Source organism: Perognathus longimembris, chromosome 11, assembly GCF_023159225.1.
Source record: "Perognathus longimembris pacificus isolate PPM17 chromosome 11, ASM2315922v1, whole genome shotgun sequence".
NCBI lineage: Eukaryota > Metazoa > Chordata > Mammalia > Rodentia > Heteromyidae > Perognathus > Perognathus longimembris.
Window position 1 is genome coordinate 68704821 of NC_063171.1, and position 19238 is coordinate 68724058.

Here is a 19238-nt window from a genome sequence, read left to right on the forward strand (position 1 = left end):
GGCAGCTAGGATTACATAATGGCATGAGCTGCTAGTGCTTGACCCATATCTGTTTTTTAACAAAGAAATTGAGGTTCTGCTGCTTTTGTTTTACTCGCCAAGATTAGGCATACCTTTACAAAGGAAAACCTCAATTTACTTTTTTTTTTTTCTTTTTTTCTGGCCAGTCCTGGGGGTTGGGACTTAGGGCCTGAGCACTGTCCCTAGCTTCTTTTTGCTCAAGGCTAGCACTCTACCTCTTGAGCCACAGCGCCACTTCTGGCTTTTTCTGTATGTGGTGCTGAGGAATTGAACCCAGGACTTTGTGCATGCTAGGCAAGCACTCTACTGCTAAGCCACTCTACTGCCCAGCCGGAAATTTTGTTAAGGTTTGTTTCCCCCCTATCTGTTGGGAGTGAGAATTTAGTTGAATGCCCTTATGGTTGAACTTTTCACCAGATTTCATTATAAGTATTGGAATTCCTTCATTTATTTCTTCTTTCTTGACTTTTTTTTTTTTAAGGGTTTGTTGCTGGGATTTGAACATAGGGCTTGTGTTTGCTGGCAGATTACAGTTGAGCCCTCCTCCCTTCCTCTTTTTTCTCCTACCACTCCCCTCTTTTTCCTTTCCCCTCTATTTCACTCCCCCCTTAGAACTGGGATTTAAATTCAGGGCCTTTTGCTTGCTAGACAGGCATTTTGCCACTTGAGCTATTTCTCCAATCCTTTTTGTACTGATTATTTTTGAGATAGGTTCTCCCTTTTTGCCCACATGGCCTGGACCATGCTCTTTCTATTATATGTTTTCCACAGAGCTGAGATGGCAGTTGTGCACAATCTTGCCTAGCTTCTTTATTTGTTGAGATGAAAGTCTGAAGAACTTCTGTCCCTGGCTGGCCTTGAGCCTCAGTCCCCTTGGTTTCATGCAGATGTCATCACAGTGGGATTGTACACTTTGGATCAACAAACCACAGTGCTAGTCAGGGAGCAGAGACCAAGTAGGAGCACTTGACTCTTAGCAGAGTCCTGTGGAAGGTGATGAGGGTCCCCGGAGAGCTACCTAATGCCTTCTGAAGGCAGGGGCTGTGTCTTGGATGTTCTGTCACCTCGGCAGTGCCTCACTGAAGACCAACACATGAACCCTTGGAATTAGATAACATCCACATCTTTTAGAATTTATAAAAATGTAAAACTTTGTTCTTCTAATCAAGAATAGACATTTTTTGTTTGGGAAATAATTTTTTCATAATATGTTACTTTTAGATGTAACAGCTTTTAAATGAATTGCTACAAATTAAAATAGAAATTTAGCTATTTAATGTAACAAATTATAATAGATATAACACATACAGAGTCTTTTCAGGATATTCAATAATTTTAAGAGTATAAGTAAGTGGATCTTATGACCAAAACTTGTGAAAACTGCTGCTATAACTTACAGAGGCAAGCTCATGATGGAGAATAGAATTTTTGTAGTCTTCTCATCTTTTCTAGACAGTCTAAACAACTTTAAGGGTTGTCTTTTAGATGGGAATTATTTTCTTTCTCTTTAGTGTAGGGGGACCTGTCTGGCTTTGATGACAACAAATAATTTTTTTCTTGATTAAAACAAATTGCTGGGCTGGGAATATGGTCTAGTGCTGGGAATATGGTAAAGTGCTCACCTCGTATACATGAAGCCCTGGGCTCGATTCCTCAGTACCACATGTATAGAAAAAAAAGCCAGAAGTGGTGCTGTGCCTCAAGAGGTAGAGTGCTAGCCTTGAGCAAAAAGAAGCCAGGGACCGTGCCCAGACCCTGAGTTCAAGGCCCAGGACTGGCAACAAAAACAAAACAAATAAATTGCTTCTGTGTTTTATCTTCTCTCTATAAAGAAGCCATTATGAGGGAGCTAGTGTTTCACATTGGGACTTTACAAGTCACAGAAGTGAGCCGAGATTATTTTTAATTCCTTTCATCATTATCCTCCATCACTGAAAGGAAAATATAGCTCTAATGGTCACGCTTAATATGTCAAATTGTCCTGTGGTAGGTTCACAAACCACCATTTGTTCAGCATAGTAGCTATTGTTAGTTTTCTAGATCTGCCTCTTAAAAATTTAGGTTGTCTGCTTTCTAGTTACTTGGACATTTGTGATTTCTGTTAGTTACTTACATGTGTCATATGTTAATATATATGAATTGCCATAGTTGGCCATAGCCATTATCATAAGTGAATTTCACTAGCGGTTTGGGAAAGCTGCTTTAGGGTGATCATAGTCAGATCTGCCTTATAGCAAGCACAGCTCTAAATCTTAGGTTGTGGGACTTAAAAAATTAGTCCTGTTCTACAGAGGAAAGATTAATGGACTAAAAGAGGCAGACACTACTTTTGTAACCATCTCTGGCTTTATAATTTTTTTATATAGTTGTGGGGCTTCAACTCAGGGCCTGAGCACTGTCCCTGGCTTCTTTTGGCTCAAGGCACTGTACTACTTGAGCCACAGTGCCACTTCTGGCCTTTTCTGTTTATGTGGTGCTAAGGAATCGAACCCAGGGCTTCATGCCTGCTAGGCAAGGACTATATCTCTAAGCCACAGTCCCAGCCTTAGCTTCATAATCTTAAGCAAGTCATTTAATCTAAAATTTGTTGTCATGTATGTATAGCTCAAGGCTGAAAGTCCATGAGATTCTTATGTCCAATTAACCATCAGAAAACTGGAAGTGGTACTGTGGCTCAAAGTGGTAATGTTAGCCTTGAGCAAAAGAGCTCAAAGACAAGACCCACACACTGATTTCAAGCCCTACAACCAACAAATTAAAAAAAAAAAAAGTTGAATCATTTATGTTAAGAAAGAAAGAGGGATGGAGGGAGGAAACAGTTTAAGTTTACTGGTTCCTTTCTATTAGCTCAGCTGTATGCTTGTTGCTGGCAGAACAAGACAATACCTTTAAACATCTTCCAAGGCTGGTGTAGCCGCAGTTGATTGTAAGTAGCCAGTAGCCTTCCTTTCATATCACATATACCTTTTGTCTTCTACTGGATAAACAATGTGACGTTTTTGCTTTTAAAGTCAAAGATGCATTGCTGCTGTTTTGTATCTTTATCTTGGGGAGGTAAGTAAGGAAAGGCTATGATTTAATGTAGAAAATGTCCCGTGAAGAAAGTAAACAATATAGTCCTGTAGAGTGAACTAAATTTCTAACAGTATTTAACCTATTGTATAAGAGGTTATAGAATGAGAACAACAGCAGTGAAGATAGGCCAGGGAGACTAGGAGGCTGTGTTGATAGGTTTGGGGTAAAGAAAAGGAAGGGATTATGATCTTCCTATATTGTGGTATGTGGAACTGAATAGATAGATGTTTGCTAGTTAGAAAGTTAACAAGTTGGGGCTGGGGATATAGCCTAGTGGCAAGAGTGCCTGCCTCGGATACACGAGGCCCTAGGTTTGATTCCCCAGCACCACATATACAGAAAACGGCCAGAAGCGGCGCTGTGGCTCAAGTGGCAGAGTGCTAGCCTTGAGCGGGAAGAAGCCAGGGACAGTGCTCAGGCCCTGAGTCCAAGGCCCAGGACTGGCCAAAAAAAAAAAAAGAAAGAAAGTTAACAAGTTCTAGAGCAGTAAACTAACTGTGTTTGGTAAAGTAGCATTCTACAGGATGTGGTGTTTTCTTTGGCAGGCACAGAAAGTAATCTGATGGATAGGTCTTAATTTATTCTCTGAGGAGGAAGTAGAGAAATGAATATTAGCATAGTTTACTCTTGCGTTGGAGCCAGTAGATTTGACAGAGTTGGTAAATTATAAGCCTCAACTTGTGGTAACTTCTGAAGTTCTTTACCTAGAGGCAGACTCATTCCACAGGTAAAAATAAATTATTTACAAAGTTGATGATAAGCTGACTATGCTAGTGCAGCTTAGAAAGTCATCTTCAGATGAGCTATCAGCTGTCATTTTCATACTTATCTAAGAGGGGATAAAGTGCATTTGAAGCTATAAGTTGAGGGAGGATCACCATAAACAAAGAAAGGGAAAAACCTAAATATATGAGAGTTCTAGAACATATTTTTTCATGTGTGACTGTAGCTGCATGATACTCCATTTCCTGAAAGAGACAGAGGTTTTCTTCTACTAAAACTTGTACTATTTCAAAATAAAATATGAAGTAAGGCCGTGAAAGTGTTTTATAATACCACTTGTAAAATTTCTATTTCTTTGAATCAGATTTAATGTTTGTAGTTTTCATGTTCTAAAATCCAGTGCCCTACAGTTTGGTACTTGGTTTTCTGTTTGGTTTTGTTTGGTTTCCTACCAAGTGCAGAAATGTTGCTTAATAAAACTTGTGGTTAGTGTTTGAACTTAGGGTTTTACACTTGTTGGTTGGTGGTCTAAGGCCCTGGCCATACCTCCAGCCCTTTTTTGTTGTAAGGTGTGATCTCATTTTTTTTTTCCCAGGGCTGAGCTGTTCCCCTGTCCTTTCACATATGCTTCTCGGTGTGGGTGGGTGCCGATTTTGTGGAGATGTGGTCTGGTGAACTTTTTGTTCTGATTGGCCTCTAAACTTGATCCTCCTGATCCTAGCCTCCCAAGAAGTCAGGATTTATAGGTATCAGCTGGTGGTGTTTAGCAAGTACTTGATTTTTAACTATAGGTAACCATACCTTGCAATATATGCCTCCCTTTTATTGTATACATTAGAGCAGACAGACACCTTTGTATCCACCCCATCTTTGTCATGAGGGAAATACTGTCTTGTTCATGAGTATGAACACAACTGGAACAACAGACTGGATTTCCAGAAACTGAAAGCCAAGTTCAAAACCAGTCTTTAAAACAAAACATCATGTTATTTAATGCTGCCAACTACACCTTGTCCCAGGACTCACTGCTAATAGTAGAGACCTCTAATGTTAGATACGAAGAGTCTTCTACCCAACTGTGTTGCACCAACTGCATTAGGGGAAAGTGAGCATCCAGAGGAACACTCTTAGAGGACCAGAGCAGGGGATGGATGAGGGAGCAGTGTTACACAGCAGGGGACATGGACGAAGAGCACGGTTACACAGCAGATGGGGGATAGATGAGGGAGCACTGTTACACAGCAGAAGTGGGTGGATGAGGAGCACTGTTACACTGCAGGGGGGGATAGATGAGGGAGCATTGTTACACAGCAGATGGGGGATAGACGAGGGAGCACGGTTACACTGCAGGGGGATAGACGAGGGAGCACTGTTACACTGCAGAGGGAGGATAGGTGAGGGAGCACGGTTACACTGCAGGGGGGATAGGTGAGGGAGCACTGTTACACAGCAGATGGGGGATAGGTGAGGGAGCACGGTTACACTGCAGAGGGGGATAGATGAGGGAGCACGGTTACACAGCAGATGGGGGATAGATGAGGGAGCACTGTTACACTGCAGGGGGATAGGTGAGGGAGCACTGTTACACTGCAGGGGGAGATAGGTGAGGGAGCATTGTTACACTGCAGGGGGAGATAGGTGAGGGAGCACTGTTACACTGCAAATGGGGGATAGATGAGGGAGCACTGTTACACTGCAGAGGGAGGATAGACGAGGGAGCACAGTTACACTGCAGGGGGGATAGGTGAGGGAGCACGGTTACAGAGCAGATGGGGGCTAGATGAGGGAGCACTGTTACACTGCAGAGGGAGATAGATGAGGGAGCACGGTTACACAGCAGATGGGGGATAGATAAGGGAGCACTTACATAGAAGAATAGGGGATGAATATGGGAAGCTTTGTTTTCCAGAAGTGTAGATGTTATAATGTAGACATTAAATTTTAGGTTCTTGGTACACTTCTCACTTCCTCATTTCCCCTTTTTTGATTGTCTCACCCTTATTTCTGTCAGCCCTAAACATGTATAATATGAGTGACTTGGAAAGAAAAATATTTGATAGGTAAATGCTGGCATTCTGCTACTGAATTTATTCAGCCTAGACAGTGAATCTTTTTCTATCCCATGTTGTCCCCTGATTGAGTGAAGAAACAGTTAATAGTACCAGTGTTAAGCAGGAAGTGCTTGAGATGGAATGAATAATTTAGTATCTTCAGGAAATGCAAACTGCAGTAGAATTCCAGCAGTCTTATCAGAAAGTAGATCCATATTTTACTTGATAATAGGAAGTGAAAGTCAGTGGAAGGAAGATGACTAAAATGGAGTGCAATAAGATTGTTGAATAGTTTAACTTATGATAAAGGTTGGGAGTTACTGGTTGGAAGTACTGTGTGGTGTGTGTGCAGAAATGACATCTTCCCGTCTTGTGGCAGCTGTCAGATGACTTTCTGCTGAAATGCCTGGCAGTGAGCTGTGGCATCTCCTTTGCTGTCAGAAAGGAGATGAGTTTTCATTTTTTTCCTGTAAGTTTGTTTGTGTTTTGTTTTTTTCTTATTTTTTTCCTCAAAATATGAAAGAAACTAATGGGTAAATCCTAAAAACTAGGCATGTTTATTAATATAAATGTTTTGTGTTAATAGCCATTTATAAATATTGGTAAGATAGATTTATTTTTTTTTAATCAGTTCAAACTTAAAATGTAATTGTTCAACTTTTCTAAATTACTTAACTTTTAGAATGATCTGATTAGCTTTGTGGTCTTTCTGTATCTTTGTAATTATCATAAAAGATTACACATACGACTCTTAATAATATAGTGGGTGGTTTTAAGTACTTAGCAAAGGTAACTTTTACTAACCTTATTTATTTTGTGTTTGCAAGTATCTGTAATATATTAGAGCCAGACAAACTTAAGTGTGTTAAATCTATTTCTCAAACTACTAAATTTTTTTCTTGACTATTTAAGACTTACTACCATTTTAAGATATCCATTCTTTATAAATTGATTTGGTTTTGATTCTACTCAAACCTTTTTTCGCTTAGCAGGAGTTGTATTCTTTAAAGAATGTAGTTTCAGGGAAATATAAAATACAGCTTGCCTTTATGTGATCTTTCATAAGCAGATATATTTTTAACCCAGGAGCTATTTCTTGGTTGATACTAATGAACACAAGAAAATATTTGCTATGCCAAATAGGATTTCTTTAGAATTTTATAGAAAATTATTGATAAAAATTTTAAGTGTTACTAATAAGAAGAAAATATATATTTTACTTTTCTCATTCCATCCAAATTTTAATGTCACCATGTTAGGTGAGGTGTTTTTCTTTTTATAAATTACTACCTTCTCTTTGAGTTTTTCTCTAAAGAGAATTTACTTTTTTGACACTTAGCTAATTTTACTGTACATAGCCTAAATTAAATGGCTGGTTGATGCGACTGGTTCAGTAAAATATTTTGTCAAGTATGTGGACATACTGAAGAAAGAAGAAATGAAATGTGGTTTGGTAAACAATAGTTGATTTTTTTTAAAGTTCAAAGCAAACATTTTGTATCAGTGAATATGTACTGCAGCAGGCTGTTTATAACAGCCTTCGTTTTTTTCTTTTCTTCAGCTTGGAGAAATGCATTAATCTCACATTAAATAAGTATTTCTCCTAAATTTTTTTCAGATGTAATTTTCCTAAATGGGAAGGTAGACCTTATGGAATTTATTCTAATGGCCTTAGATCTCAGCTTTCTGTACTTTATTTTCATTAATGTTTTAAAAATACAGTCCTAAAATGCAAGTTGCACTCTTTGATTGTATAACTCGAGAATTAAGTTATAACTGCATCATTTGTTCTGAGGTTTATTCTAGGGTTTTTCCACAAATAAGACTACATATAAGTTATTTTTAAAAGCTTATGTTAAAGAAGATACTTTTTATTAAATTACAGAGCTTCCAGAATGGGGATGTAGATAGGACGTTTGTATAAAAACATTTTGAACCTTTCAAAGCACCTTTTAGTTAATGTGAAGTTCTTCAGATGGCCCCATTGTCCTTTGAAGCTTCTAACACCAAGGTGTCTGTTGCAGCCCAGAGCAAGGTTACTGCTACCCAGGACAGCACTAATTTGCGATGTATTTTCTGTGGTAAGCAACATTATGTTTACATTACTTTTCAAGCTGTGGTACATACTACTTGAACCTTTCCATAACTTTTGTTTCCTTAGGCCATAGTCTGGTTTGTGGTTTTGGGGATATATAGAAAGCTACTGTTTTTATGTTGTGATATTTGTTGTGGCTGTGTAGGTGATTTGGGTCAGCCTTTCAGTTTGCTTGCTAGTGGGATTTAGTCAGAATTGGGATCTGAACACTTTTGTTTGTCTACCTCTTCCAATACAAATGAGAGGGATTTTGTTCATTTTTGTTTTTAACTATTTTGTTTGAACGCAGATTTTTTTTTACTTAGAGTTTAAGGAATTTTTGTATGCATTTTAATATTGAAGAATGTAAATGTCTTATTTGAAGGGAGCTTTTGCTTAACTTGATTTAATTTGAGGTGTGCATGTTGTAAGAGGCAGATGTAAACATTGCTTTAACCCATTGGTTTGTGCTCAACACAATTTTTTTTCTTTTTCTTTTGTATGTTAGATACCTGTGGCTTAGGGGTAAAATTAGGCTTGTGGAATTTTTTTTTCATGATCACTCATACATACTTGTGTGCACATACACGTATTGTTTGCATGGACAAACAAGGTTTGTCACTTAGCCATCCCAGATTAGAGCTATTCAGATGTGTACATATTCCTATTCTTGCATGTTTAGATAGATAGATAGGTATAGAGAGAGAGATGTATATCTTTGTCTGAAGTCTTTTTATATTTCCATTTGATTCTGAAACTTTACATTTTAAAAACCTAAGTTCCAGAAGAGGACTTGTTTATATTTGAGCTTTCTTTAAATTTATGTAACCCTTGACTATGTGTATCTTGACTAGCCAGGTTATTTTATGAAAGAAAGCTATACAGTGATACACTGCCACTGCAAGAATTTTGTATTAACACTTAATTTGTGTGTATGTACTTTATACATGTGACTCAATTTTAATGTGGTTCCTTGGTATCGCTAGTATTGTTTCCTTAAAGAGAATCATTTTAAAGTTTATGTATTTACCTTTTTAGGCATAGAAGCATGTACAAGTGTGTATGTATGTGTGTGTGCTGCATGCGTGTGAGTGTGAGTACTGGGGCTTGAACTCAGGGCTTTGTGATTTTGCTTCTTTTTTAAATTTTTTTTTCAAGGCTGGCACTTGATCACTTGAACCACACCTCTACTTCCAGCTTTTTGCTAGTTAATTGGAGATAGAGCCTCTCAGATTCATCTGCCCTAGATTACTTCAAACCTTGATCCTCACTCAGATCTCTGCCTCCTGTGCAGTTAGGATTACAGGTGTGAGCTTCCAGTGGCTGGCTTCTAATACATTTCCTGACTAAAATTATATTTTTATATAACATATTTATATTATAATATAGTATATTTTATATAATATATTTTAGATTTGTTTCAGGTGACAGTTATCAGCCGTGAGCCTATTGTGAGGGCATTTTACAACTCTCTCCTCTCCCTTTCAGATTCCATAAGGAAACAGTGCAGACTAAGTATTCAACTAGTAACCGTATTTCTGATTTCCTGCCTCCTCCTGGAGGGTCTTCTAGACCATTCTTTGAGCTAGCCATGAGAGATCATTGACGTTTTTGTTACTAGGGATCACTTTAGCTCATTTTTGAACACCTATTTAACTTTCTTCTTAAAATCTGAGGTTCACATGCATAATAGTTTACCTGACTGTAGAGAAAACATGGATTTGGCCTATTAATACAGTGAATATTAAATTTGTAAAATAATAAGTTAGAAAGCAGATTTCCTCTATTACTACCTTTAACTGTATACAAACAACGTAATTACTACTTTTTAAAATTAATCATATTGTGAATAATAGTATCTACTTGTCTTTTAGTCCTGTGCTTTTAAATAGTGTGTGGCTATGTGTGAAACTACATTTGTGAAAATTAAAAAAGGGACAGTAAGTACTTTAACCAAAACTGAATATTGAATGCAAGATTGCAGTGCTATTCGTGTTTCACAGGGAGATTTCTATTCAGATTTATTTTTACTTTTATTTTTGACAGTGATTTAAACTTGAGCCTCATTCTTGGCTTGCTTGTCTGGTGCTCTATCACTTGAGCCATGCTTCCAGTCCAGCTTTTTGCTCATTATTTTTGGAGATGGAATCTTGCAGACTTTTCTGCCCTGATTAGTTTCAAACCTTGATCCCCTGGATCTCACTCAGCCTTCTGAGTAGCAAGAATTACAGGCATGAGCCACTTGTACATGGCTCCCATCATTTGTAGGATATTGTATGGATGACATCACCACATTTTCTTTATTAGAAACAAGCAGTTCACAAGCTTCTATGTGCCAGGACACATAAAGGTCAAGCATTGTCTATGTCTCTGGTACTAGATGAGGAGGAGAGTGAACCTGAAAGAGCTGCTATCACTTGTATACAGAGCTCATGAGTTTGCTTGTCCTTGTTTATTCCCCCAAAAGACTACTGTTAAACCACCACGTGATGCTTGTCATTTGCCCCCTGAGAGGACTGTGAATGTACCTGTTTTGTATTTTATGAAGTAGGAATTAGACCTCGTGAAGAAATGTCACATTACAGAAAAATACAGTGATAGCTCACAGCCTTGCCTGCCTTCTCACTGTTAGATGTTTTGCCTTGGTATTATTTATTGATTAAAAAACCTATTAGAATGCTTGACCACAAGGCAAAATGTAATTATGTACCTCTAGTTCACAATTTATCCCGAACTTGTGTTTAATATGTAGCGCTATTCATAAGCATTTTAAGTGCATGTAAATTTCCAGTGTTCTAGTTTTCACAACTTTGATGATATTGATGAGGAAAAAGCAAACAAAACAACCAGATTAAATATAAAAGAGGGAATAGGCAAAGGGCGGGTTTCCCTTCCTCTTCCCTGTTGAAAGAGTAGCTTGGAAGGACAGTAGCCCAGGATCACAGAGAACTTTGTAGCAGGTAATGAATGTTAAGAGTTCTTGGATCAAAAATGTTCTTCTTTCCAATGTATCCTTCTTAAACACGTTTGTCAAGAAAGTTTTCAAAAAGCTTAAAAAGAGGGGCTGGAGACATGGTAGAGCACCTGTCTAGCATGTATGAGTCCTGAGTTCATTCCCCCAGTACCACCACAAGAAGAAAAAAGTTAGTGGTAAATTTCATTACATGTGTTTTACAACAGGAGAAAACAGTTGAAAACATGTTCTGTAGATTGCTGTAATCTCTTTTTCTTAACTCTGTTCCTGAGTTATGTCACACTTGTTTTTTTAAACCTGTTTAATAAAATAAACAGCACTGGATTGGAATTTTGACATCTTTTTTCTTGAATGTATGTATTTCAAATAAAACTTAAATTTCAATTATTATTGATAGAATTCCTGTTTTAGATCTGTCAAACAAGTCTTACTTTCAGGTGTTCTAGAGTGTAGCCTGAAATTATCACTTAAATTCTCAAACCTTATTTTTAAAGGTAACTAAGCCATAATGGTTTGTCCATGCCAAATGTTTTTGCATCTAATAGTTTTGGATAAAGTACATCTGCCCCCTAGCCCATTTTATCTTTTCTCAAACTTACCCTCCCACTTTGTATAATAGCCCCATCCTTCTTCCAGGAGAGGGAACTTAGACATTGGTAGGTGGCAAAATGTGACAGTCTTTTTTTTTTTTTAAATCATCATGTTAATTTGCCAAGGAAAGCATTCTTTTCTGTTTACTAGAAAACAGTTGTTTATTTTTGCAAATATGTGTATTTTTAATCTTGATTATAAAAAGTATTTTTAGGTTTTTGGTTACTAATGATTTGTAGTTCCTTTATTTGGCTATGAAAATAGCAGAGTTTTAAGAGAGTTAATGAAATAGATCACTGCACTTGTCTAATTTGTCATTAGAGAATAAATTAAGTGATTAGTCTAAACACATTTCTAAAGAGGTAAGGGAAAAGCTAGTAGGTAAGTTGAGATCAAATTATTTCTCTCTGTATCTGTAATGTATAATATTACACCCTGATGGGTCTGAACTTCCAGTAGTGAGACCTACTCCACTAGTGTACAATACTTCTGTCATTAGAGCTCATAGATTACAAGAGTGTTTGCATTATGTACAGAAGCATTTAAGGATTATCATACCAGTACTCTACTATAACCTCTCAGAATCTGTCAGGAACACTAGAATTCAGAAGTATCTGTAGTATACCAGTCCACACTCATTCCCAAGAGTGGACAGTACCTGTTTCTTTACTCTCTTGTTTGCTGTTTCAAGATTGTTCTAGTATATCTTTAGGCATAACATATTAGATCCAGCTATTATCTCACCTAATTTTTATATCCAGTGATATTAAGATTCCCCATAATTTAGTAGCATTCTAAGTTGTTGAAATGGGTCTGCACTGAATATGGTTTGCAGGAACGGATGGTTGTTAGTTTCTCATGACAGCACCATGTTTATGAATGCAGGTTTTTTCTTTCTCAAATGAAAAGTCATTAAGATTACTACCTCTTACATTTTATGAATTTGACTTTTTAAATTTAGATGTAGGTTAATTTATTACATGGAAGTTAGCAAATGTTTCTTTCACCCGTATTGGAAATGCCAGGCTATTAAGCAGAAGTGGTAGCTTAAATTGGTCAAATTTGATAAATGCATTAGCATACTTTGGTCTAGTAATAAGGTTCTCATGCTCTCTCTCTCTCCTGTTTTTCATTTCCAGTGTTCTATTTAGGTGAGTTTTCGAATTCTGAATTTTCATTTAAGTTTTCCCTCTCCACTTCATGAATTACCCAAAGAGAATGTCTCATTGTCTTAGCAAATGTCAGGCTCAGGTGCCTACTGGATGCTCATTGAACACTTGTTTTACTCAAGCTCTTCATATAGAAGTGTTTATTTTCCTTTGTTGTTGATGTTTCCATTTGTTTCAAGCCTTCTGGAGATGATGACAGTATTATGTTGCAGTTTTTCATTTGCTGTGTGTTATGTAAAGCTTACAATTTATTTTGCTAGACAAAAGAAGATACATTTGTAAATATGTGATGGTTTCATGTTATCCTCATGATTTTATTTCTTAATAATATATAGGAAGACAATGTTCACCTGTAATGTTTTCTTCCCTTGTAGGGCCAACATTGCCTAGACAGAATTCACAACTACCTGCTCAAGTTCAAAATGGCCCATCCCAAGAAGAATTGGAAATCCAAAGAAGGTAAACCCACAAGTTACGTTTTTCACTCTTTCTTCTACTGCAGAAAACAAAACTGTGAACATCCTAATATTGGAAGTAGATCATTATATCTTTCCAAATCTTTGAAAGTCAGAACTTTTATTCATATATTAGTGAGTTTGGGTTATCACCAGTAACACGCTCGACACACTTATGCCTGCTTCTTGGTTGAAATTATACTTCTATTATAGCTGAAATAGTAAACACGCAAGTCCTATTTTATAATAACACGTAAGTCCTATTTTATAAAAGTTAACCATAAAATCTAATGAAATATTTTATAATAGAATTGCTTTTAAAATTCAGGTACTTTCAGTAACTGAAAATGAGATGATTAAAACAGGTATCCCACTTTTAGAGATGCTTATGCTGCTTTTTATGGCTAGTAGTTTTGGTATATTGATGGGAAGAGGGTTGGGAACTGTTGGGAGCTGGACCATTGTATAGACGAAGTTTTCAAAGATTTGCTTCATGTCAAGCCAGCATTTCTTATTGTGACCTTGGATTTGTATTTCACATTTGAGAGTATTTTCCATATTCTCTACTTGTCCTAATGTATGTGTCATGTTCCCTTGTTAGTTACTTAGCTCTTAAGGAAGTTCCTCCAGTGATCCCAAAGTGAATTTCACTTTTGCACAAATACTCATATTTCTCTATGCAATGATACTGTCAAAAGGCATGAGCCACCAGTACCCAGCTTTGGATAGTGTGGTTTCTTTTTGACACTACTCTGATTACTTTGTTAACGACTTCTCAGTTCAAGTTGTGATTATTCACTTGAAATAAAGATTAAAATTTCCAAACAGAGCAGTGTTATTAATTTGGTGAAAGTAATGGAAATAATATGTTCTGTACGTGAGTACGTACATGTACTTCTGGCACATAATTACATGTAAAATCTTCTGTCTTATTTGAGAGTCACATACTGCTTATATTCTTTACATTCAATGAGAATTCCTATTACAGAATTCATCCATTTGTATCCTATTAGCACCTCAGTTTTTTAAGGCCTTAGGATTTCATTACTAAGGCAAGGTGCTTTCTCCTTAATATTTCTTCCAAAAATTGTACCTTAGAAACACTGTAGTCACCATCATTCATTGTATCTACTCAACTGTACCTTGTTTATATTTTATTCTGAGAGCTTGATGGATTTACTCTGACATTCCTTTTGTTTTGTTTTGTTTTGTTTTGTTTTGTTTTGTTTTTTGGTCTGTCATGGGGTTTGAACTTGCCCCTGAGCTCTTCAGCTCAAGGCTAGCACTCTACCACTTGAGCCACAGAGCCACTTCCAGTTTTCTGGTGATTAACTGGAGATAGAAGTCTCAATGAACTTTCCTGCCCAAGCTAGCTTTGAACTGTAATCTTCAGATCTCAGCTTCCCGAGTAGCTAAGATTACAGGTGTGAGCAGCCAGTGCATTGTTTGACATTCTTTTTAATGGTAGTTTTCTCCAGAGATACTACTGTAAATTTTTAGTGGATTTTTTTGTCATTAAGATAGGCCCTTTATTAGTTAGAAGACTACTTTCAATCATTTTTAAGATAAAATTCATCTTTCTGAAAATTTGATATTGTTTTTTAAAAAGTTTTTCGTTGGGGTTGGGGATTTATCTCAGTGAAAGAGCACTTGCCTGGCAAGTACAAGGCCCTGAGTTCATTGCTCAGCTCTGCAAAACAAACAACTTTGTTGTTGGTGGTAAGCATATAACAGTAAATAATGTTTCTGTTTCTAATTCTTGACCAACTAAGTTACAAGTAATAGCTATTGACTCTCTGATATGAAAAGTGAATTCTTTCCTTATAAATTATCAGCTGGTTGTTTCTTGGTTTGTGTGTGTGTGTGTTTTGTTTCCTTTCCTTTTGTGCCAGTCCTGGAGCTTGAACTCGGGGCCTAGGCACTATCCTTTTTTTGCTCAAGGTTGGTGCTCTACTACTTGAGCTACAGCTCTACTTGAGACTTTTTGGTGATTAATTGAAGATAATTGAAGATAAAAGTCTCATAAACTTTCCTGCCCGGGCTGGCTTTGAGCCATAATCCTCAAATCTCAGCCTCCTGAGTAGCTAGGATTTTTTTCTTAGGAAATCAGTACTGGGATTTGAACTCAGAACTTCACACTTGCTAAGCAGGCACTCTATGCTGAGCTGTATCTCTAGCAACTGGCAGTAATGTTTAGTCCTAGCACTAGCTTCTTTTTCAAACAGAATCCATGCCTAACTTGGCAGAACCTCCTCACTGCTCTCTGCAGAAGCACAGTTATTCTGACATGTCCCTGTTCTGCCTCCATCTTGCAGTTGATTTTTATTTCAGCTATATCATTACTTTTCCTATTTTCAAGGTTCATGTGCTTGTAGTCTCCAGCAACTATCAGTAAATCTTTGTTTTTATGTGTGTGAACAGTCCTTTTTGCCCTTGTGGCTCCCTTTATACAGTATATAAATGCATGCCAATGTTGTACTTAACCATTAGCCTGTTTGGAGGAAGATGTAGCCAGTTGTGTTTCTGTTTACCTCACCCAATACTTAGGACCCTTTTCCATTTGAGGACTCATTTACAATTCTTAAAATTCTCTAAACGTTATTGCTTTGAACATTTCCTTTTCTCTGTTCTTTATTGTTTGTTCTGTTCTGGGTTAGTACTTGTTACATTTCCCATGTCTTGTTCTGTATTCTGGCAGTTTTCTTTTCTTTTTGGTGTGGGTACTAGGGTATGAGCTCAATCTTATACTTTCTCCTGTCTTTTTCACTCATGGCTGACACTCTACTGTTGAGTCATATATTTTACTGGTTATTAGACATAAGAATCTCAAGAACTTTTTCCCAGGCTAACTTTGTGTTTTTTTTTTTTAAAAAAACTTTTTAAAATTTTATTTAATTAATTAATTAATTTATTTATTTATTGCCAGTCCTGGGCCTTGGACTCAGGACCTGAGCACTGTCCCTGGCTTCTTTTTGCTCAAGGCTAGCACTCTGCCATTTGAGCCACAGTGCCACTTCTGGCCATTTTCTATATATGTGGTGCTGGAGAATTGAACCCAGGACTTCATGTATACTAGCCAAGCACTCTTGCCACTAGGTCATATTCCCAGCCCCCCCAGGCTAACTTTGAACCAGGATCTTCAGATCCCATTTTCCTAAGTAGCTAGGATTACATGTGACACTCTGCTAATTTTCTTAATAACCTTCTATTCTAGACCAGCAATGTTGAGTAGCACTGTGTATGTAATTAATTTTTCTAGTAGTCATAGTAATAGGATAATAGGTGAAATCTATCATATTAAAAATTACCATTTTAGGGGCTGGGAATGTGGCTTAGTGGTAGAGCGCTCGCCTTGCATGCATGAAGCTCTGGGTTCAGTTCCTCAGCACCACATAAACAGAAAAAAAAAAAAAAAAAAGCTGGAAGTGGTGCTGTGGCTCAAGTGGCAGAGTGCTAGCCTTGAGCAAAAAGAAGGCAGGGTCAGTGCTCAGGCCCTGAGTCTAAGCCCCAGGAATGGCAAACATACACACACACACACACACACACACACACACACACACACACACACATTTTAACACCAATACAAAAGCACAAAGACATTATATTTTTAATGCTAAATTCTCAAAATTCAGTTTATATTTTATACTTAAAAGTCATTTCTGCTGGCACTGGTGTCATGCCTGTAAACCCCTAGCTGAGATCTGAGGATCATGGTTTGAAGCCAGCCCAAACAGAAAAGTCCCTGTGAGACTCTTATCTCCAAGAGCAACCACTTAAAAACCTGAGGTACTATGGCTCAAGTGTAGAACACCAGACTTAAGCACAAAGAGGCTCAGGGCTCCGGGACAGCATTCAGGCCCTGAATTCAAGCCCCACAACCTACCAAAAAAAAAACCCCTAATCAGATCATAAATATGACAACTTAATAAGAAATGATAACGTGTTTGGGGCTTATGCATTCTATGGAGACTTGGAGGATGAGCTGTTTGTAATTTTGAAAGGGTTGGTCAAGATAAACTTTGCTGAAATGAATGGAAAGCGGGACTTTGCCAAGCAGATGTGTGCTTTCCATGCAGAGGAAACAGTAAGTACAGGATTCTGAAGGCAGGATTTTGCCATGTATACTAGGAAGACAAAAAGGCAGTGGAGGCTGGAGCAGAGAACAGGAGTAGAGGTGCAATCACAGGGAGGAGGGGGCCTCAGATCATGCAGCACCTTGCTCTGCTACTGTAGTTTTCTTTCCAAGAAAGATGAGCGACCCGTGTTTGTTCCCTCCCTGTCCCTTCCCCCACCCCCAATCCACTGTTGGCCTGCTGCTCAATCCATGTGCAGTGGGCAGGAGAGCTTTTTTTTTTTTTTTTTTAAAAAAATGAGGTGTGAGCATAGGAATGATCTGATTTACCATTTCATTGGAATCAAACATCAGTGAAGCACAGTGCTGTGCTGGCAGCTCAGCAGCAAAGCCAGCCCAGAAGCCCCTTTGGGGAGCAACTCTTTATAAGTGACACTCACTCCTAGGTCTCCGGTGTGCATGAGGTGTACAGGAAGGAAGAGGCAAGACTTCCACGCTAAGCTAGTAGAAAGGGCTGAGATGGGCAAGACTGGCCTTTGTTGGAGGATATCAAAAGTAAATATATAATCCCTCCTACTGTTACTTAAACAAAAAGTGGTGGTAATATACTAATGCCCACCTCCTCCACCTACTTTATCATGAGTGTAATAGATATTTTTATAATCTGGAGTTTCATAATTTGGGAATGGAGGAAGAACATTTGGTTTCAGATTCTGACAATCAGATTAATGCTCCTATCTTGTTCCCCCCTCTCTCTCTGGTCAGCATTTCTAGGGCCCCTTTTCTCATATCCAGGGCAGTTCTTTAATTGGCACGTAGGAGCTCCTTCTGTGTCTCTTTCACCTCTTGTGACTATCGCTGTATGTACCACACTCCGTAAACATGCATTTCTTCTTTTCTGAATTTATTTACACATTTTGTTTTTTTCCACAAAATTTCCAAATAAAAGAAGTAACTAACTTAGTAGTACATCATCAAAGCTTAAAATTAAGGGTGGCTAGGGAAGAAAATTCTTTTCTATGGTGCCTATCTATAGCAAGCCACTTAATAATTCTAAACATGAGATGATGAATTCAAGAGTCTTTGTGAAGAGTTTTTGGATCCCTAGACTGGGCCCCCACCCTCCACCGCTTCATCTGAACAGAGGCCTTAATACCCCCCCTCCCTCCCAACACATCATCATTGGGGTCATGGATTCACTCACCCGCGTGCATGCGCACACACACACAGACAGCATCACCTCGACGGGGTCACAGATTCACATAGACACCATCACCTGGGCAGGGTCACAGATTCTCACACACACACACACACCCCATCACCTGGACGGGGTCATGGATTCACACATGCATACCATCACTTAGGGTCATGAATTTTCACACACACACACACACACACACACACACCTCTGGACAGGGGACCTGATGCTCAGGCTCCCCCCCCCCCCACACACACACACACACGGGGTCATGGATTCTCACACACACACAGACAGGGTCCTGGGTGCTCAGCTTCCCTACACACACACCTTCACCTGGACAAAAGTCTCGATACCCAGCCCCTGCGTTAAATGTTGTTTTGGAATTTTATCATTTATATTGTATATGCTTCAAAAATAACTCTTAGACGTAAACTAGTTAAATATATATTTGAATTTTTTTTTTTTTTTTTTTTTTTTTTTTGGCCAGTCCTGGGCCTTGGACTCAGGGCCTGAGCACTGTCCCTGGCTTCTTCCCGCTCAAGGCTAGCACTCCGCCACTTGAGCCACAGCGCCGCTTCTGGCCGTTTTCTGTATATGTGGTGCTGGGGAATCGAACCTAGGGCCTCGTGTATCCGAGGCAGGCACTCTTGCCACTAGGCTATATCCCCAGCCCACATATTTGAAATTTTTTATGTTAATCTCATTATGAGCCAGTGCTTTGCACATCTGTTTATATTTGGGATAGCACTTTTGGAGAGGAATAATTTAGTAGTATAAGGGCATCTCTTCAGCTAGACCTGTGAGGCCTAAGAGTGCCTGACAGTTGTGTCTG

General features: G+C 38.2%; 1 protein-coding gene across 9 annotated transcripts in view; it reads left to right on the plus strand.

The window, feature by feature from the left end:
• Enah (ENAH actin regulator) overlaps window positions 1-19238 on the plus strand; it is a 121399-nt gene that overhangs the window by 71037 nt on the left and 31124 nt on the right. For 6 of the 9 annotated variants that reach the window (XM_048357573.1, XM_048357574.1, XM_048357577.1 and 3 more), the window contains exons 4-5: window positions 7895-7951; window positions 13053-13137. In XM_048357573.1, coding sequence (XP_048213530.1) covers window positions 7895-7951; window positions 13053-13137 — 142 coding nt within the window. The remainder of the gene's footprint in view (window positions 1-7894; window positions 7952-13052; window positions 13138-19238) is intronic. The other 3 variants (XM_048357575.1, XM_048357579.1, XM_048357581.1) reach the window with 1 other exon arrangement.